We start from the raw sequence: 2,882 nt of genomic DNA, 5'->3' as shown, positions 1-2,882 counted from the left end.
AAAAAAAAAAAAATACAAAAATTAGCTGGGCATGGTGGTGGGCACTTGTAATTCCAGCTACTCAGGAGGTTGAAACAGGAGAATTGCTGGAACCTGGGAGGCGGAGGTTGTAGTGAGCCGAGATCATGCCACTGCACTCCAGACTGGGTGACAGAGCGAGACTCTATCTCAAAAAAAAAAAGAGGGGGGTTTGTGGGGAAGGTGCTGAGGCCGGGAAACTGGGACCTGAGTGAAGGCAAGCCACAGTCTGCCCACAGTTAACATAATTTCTTTCTTTCTTTCTTTTAAGATAGGGTCTCGCTGTGTTGCCCAGGCTGGAGTGCAGTGGCGCCATCACAGCTCACTGCACCTTGACCTCCTGGGCTCAATCAATCCTCCCATCTCGGCCTCCCAAGTGGCTGGGTCTATACGGGTAAGCCAGTATGCCCGGCTAATTTTATTTTATTTTTTATAGAGATGGGGTTTTGCTATGTTGCCCAGGCTGAATTAACGCCACTTCTTGATCGGCTGGGGCACAAGAGTTACCCTAAAGTTTGGCCTTGGAGTTGGGGAGGGGGAAGAATTCAGAACCATCTGTCTTCAGAGGCTGCATGCTGTCACCGCAGGAGCCATTCATTCATTTGCTTCTTCGAGATGGCCTCTGGTTACAGTGATAACCCCTTATTGTCTAATTCTAATCCTCAACCACCAGGGCACTAGCCCAGGAGACAGCGTCACTCCTGCTCTAAAGACAGCAGGGCTCAGAGAGGGGCAGTGTATGTTCAAGGGCAAACAGCAATTGGAAACCAGACGTAACAATTTCCAGTCAATTCTCTCTACTTTACATCAGGCATATAACTGTTTTATAAAGCACAGCTATCCTGGGTGCAGTGGCTTATGCTTGTAATCCCAGCACTTCGGGAGGCCAAGGTAGGTGGATCCCAAGGTCATGAGTTTGAGACCAGCCTGACCAACATAGTGAAACTCATATTTACTAAAAATACAAAAATTAGCTGGACGTGGTGGCGGGTGCCTATAGTCCCAGCTACTAGAGAGGCTGAGGCAGGAGAATTGCTTGAACCCGGGAGGCGGAGGTTGCAGTGACCCGAGATAGTGCCACTGGATTCCAGCCTGGGCGAAAGAGCTAGACTCCATCTCAAAAAATAAAATAAAATAAAATAAAATAAAATAAAATAAAATAGAATAAAATAAAATAAAATAAAAAAAGCACAGCTCCTGGAGGGGGGCAAGAATGGAATCAGCACATTATCGTGGGGTTCAGGGAGAAAACATGATTCTGTTGAAGTGACACAGTAAAGCAAAGGCCATTCCCTACGTTTTCGTGACTTGGAATAAACTCCTTAGTGACCGTTCCCCCATTTTCCCCATCCCTAGCAGGGCTACAGAGCTCCCAGGCCACTCAGACTGGTGTTACTCCCCGGTCTAACCTTTTCATTGTGGGCCAGGACTGCTTTTGTGGCACTGAGAGAGGTCAGCTCCACTTCTGCAGACGGCACAACTGAGATGCACCAAGCCAATTCTGTTCAACCACAATGTGGGCTGGCCCTACGGGAAAAGCTGTTCTAAAGTGACAACCGGAGTCTTGGGCCCTTTGATAGGGAAGTCAAGGCTGTCTGTGGCAGTGGCTGATTTAGTTGCTCGCTGAGGCTTTTATCTTGCATCTTCTTGCAGATGACAGGTTCCAGGGCAGGCAGTGCTGTCACTTGCCATTACTGTCATCCCGGAGCAGGATGAAATGTGGGCAGGGAAAAGGTCCTGACTCCTCTTATCATTCCTTCTAGAGGAAAATACACTTATGAGGGGAAGAATGGTCAGAGAGAGGGGTTCAACTTCTGAATGCTCCAGAGAAAAGAGCAGGAATGGTGTGGGTTACAGTTCCGGCTCCAAGGTGCATTAGCTGAGCTTGTCATCAGCTGGGAGTGTGAGGTGGCATCTCTCTAGGATAGCTAAGCCTCGAGTTTTGGGTTGAGACACAGCCAGGTTCAAATTCCATCAAATCCCATTCTTACCACCTGCAGACTGTGTGGCCTTGGGCAAGTTCCAGGCCCACCCTGAGCCTCAAATTCCTCATCTGTGAGACGGGCTCAAAACAGCACTTAACACCGAGAACTGGAGAGTGTGAAAATGCACGGGAAGCACTTGGCACATAGTAAATGCTCATTAAGGTGAGATGTCACCGTCTTTTTCCCATGGCCAATTCCCCATGACTCAGTTTCCACTTCTGTAAGGCAGGAGCCTCAAAAGAACCGCTTTGAGGGCTGCTGCTAGGACAGATCGAGAGGACGGGCGCGAAGACCCCAGCCCAGGACATAACACTCCCTAACGAGCGGGCTGAGGGTCGGAGCCTCAGTCTCCCCATCTGCAAAATGGGCACCTGGTCTCCCCCACCACGGCCCAGGAACCCCCGAACGGCGGTACAGGCGACTGCTCTTCTCCCCTTAGGCCCCCTCGACCCTCTCAGCGCCCTCGGCCAGTCCAGCCCGGTAGATCCCTCAGCCCCAGCCCCTCAGGGGCGCGCCCAGCCCGGGCCTCTGGCGCCCCCAGCCACTCCCCGGTCCCGCTACCTATGGTGGAGATAAAAGTGGAGTTGAAGGCGTCCTCGGAGAAGCGGAACAGGACACAGGTCTTCCCCACCCCCGAGTCCCCGATCAGCAGCAGCTTGAACAGGTAATCGTAGGTCTTCGCCATATTACACTCTCTCCCCGACGGGAAGTGCGGCCAGCGCCTCTCCACTGGCCACCAGCACCGTCCATCAGCGCCGAGCCCGCCCCTTATTGGCTCCAGGCCTGGGTCCCATGATGCGTCCATGCACATGGTCAGTTTCTCTCTTGCCCCCAGCTTTTGTACACGCTGTTCCTTTTCTGCAGGTGGTCTGTGTCCCA

At 51.9% G+C, this 2,882-nt stretch overlaps 1 protein-coding gene across 3 annotated transcripts in view; it reads right to left on the bottom strand.

Annotated features, from left to right (window-relative positions):
- Positions 1-2,783, bottom strand: part of RAB8A (RAB8A, member RAS oncogene family) — a 28,708-nt gene extending 25,925 nt beyond the window's left edge. For all 3 annotated transcript variants that reach the window (XM_011980598.1, XM_011980597.1, XM_011980599.1), the window contains exon 1: positions 2,565-2,783. In XM_011980598.1, the coding sequence (XP_011835988.1) occupies positions 2,565-2,688 (124 nt within the window). In that variant the 5' untranslated portion in view covers positions 2,689-2,783. The remainder of the gene's footprint in view (positions 1-2,564) is intronic.
- Between the last annotated feature and the right edge of the window lie 99 nt (positions 2,784-2,882).

Source organism: Mandrillus leucophaeus, unplaced genomic scaffold, assembly GCF_000951045.1.
Source record: "Mandrillus leucophaeus isolate KB7577 unplaced genomic scaffold, Mleu.le_1.0 Scaffold215, whole genome shotgun sequence".
Taxonomy (NCBI): Eukaryota; Metazoa; Chordata; class Mammalia; order Primates; family Cercopithecidae; genus Mandrillus; species Mandrillus leucophaeus.
This window is presented reverse-complemented; position numbering and strand designations above follow the sequence as displayed.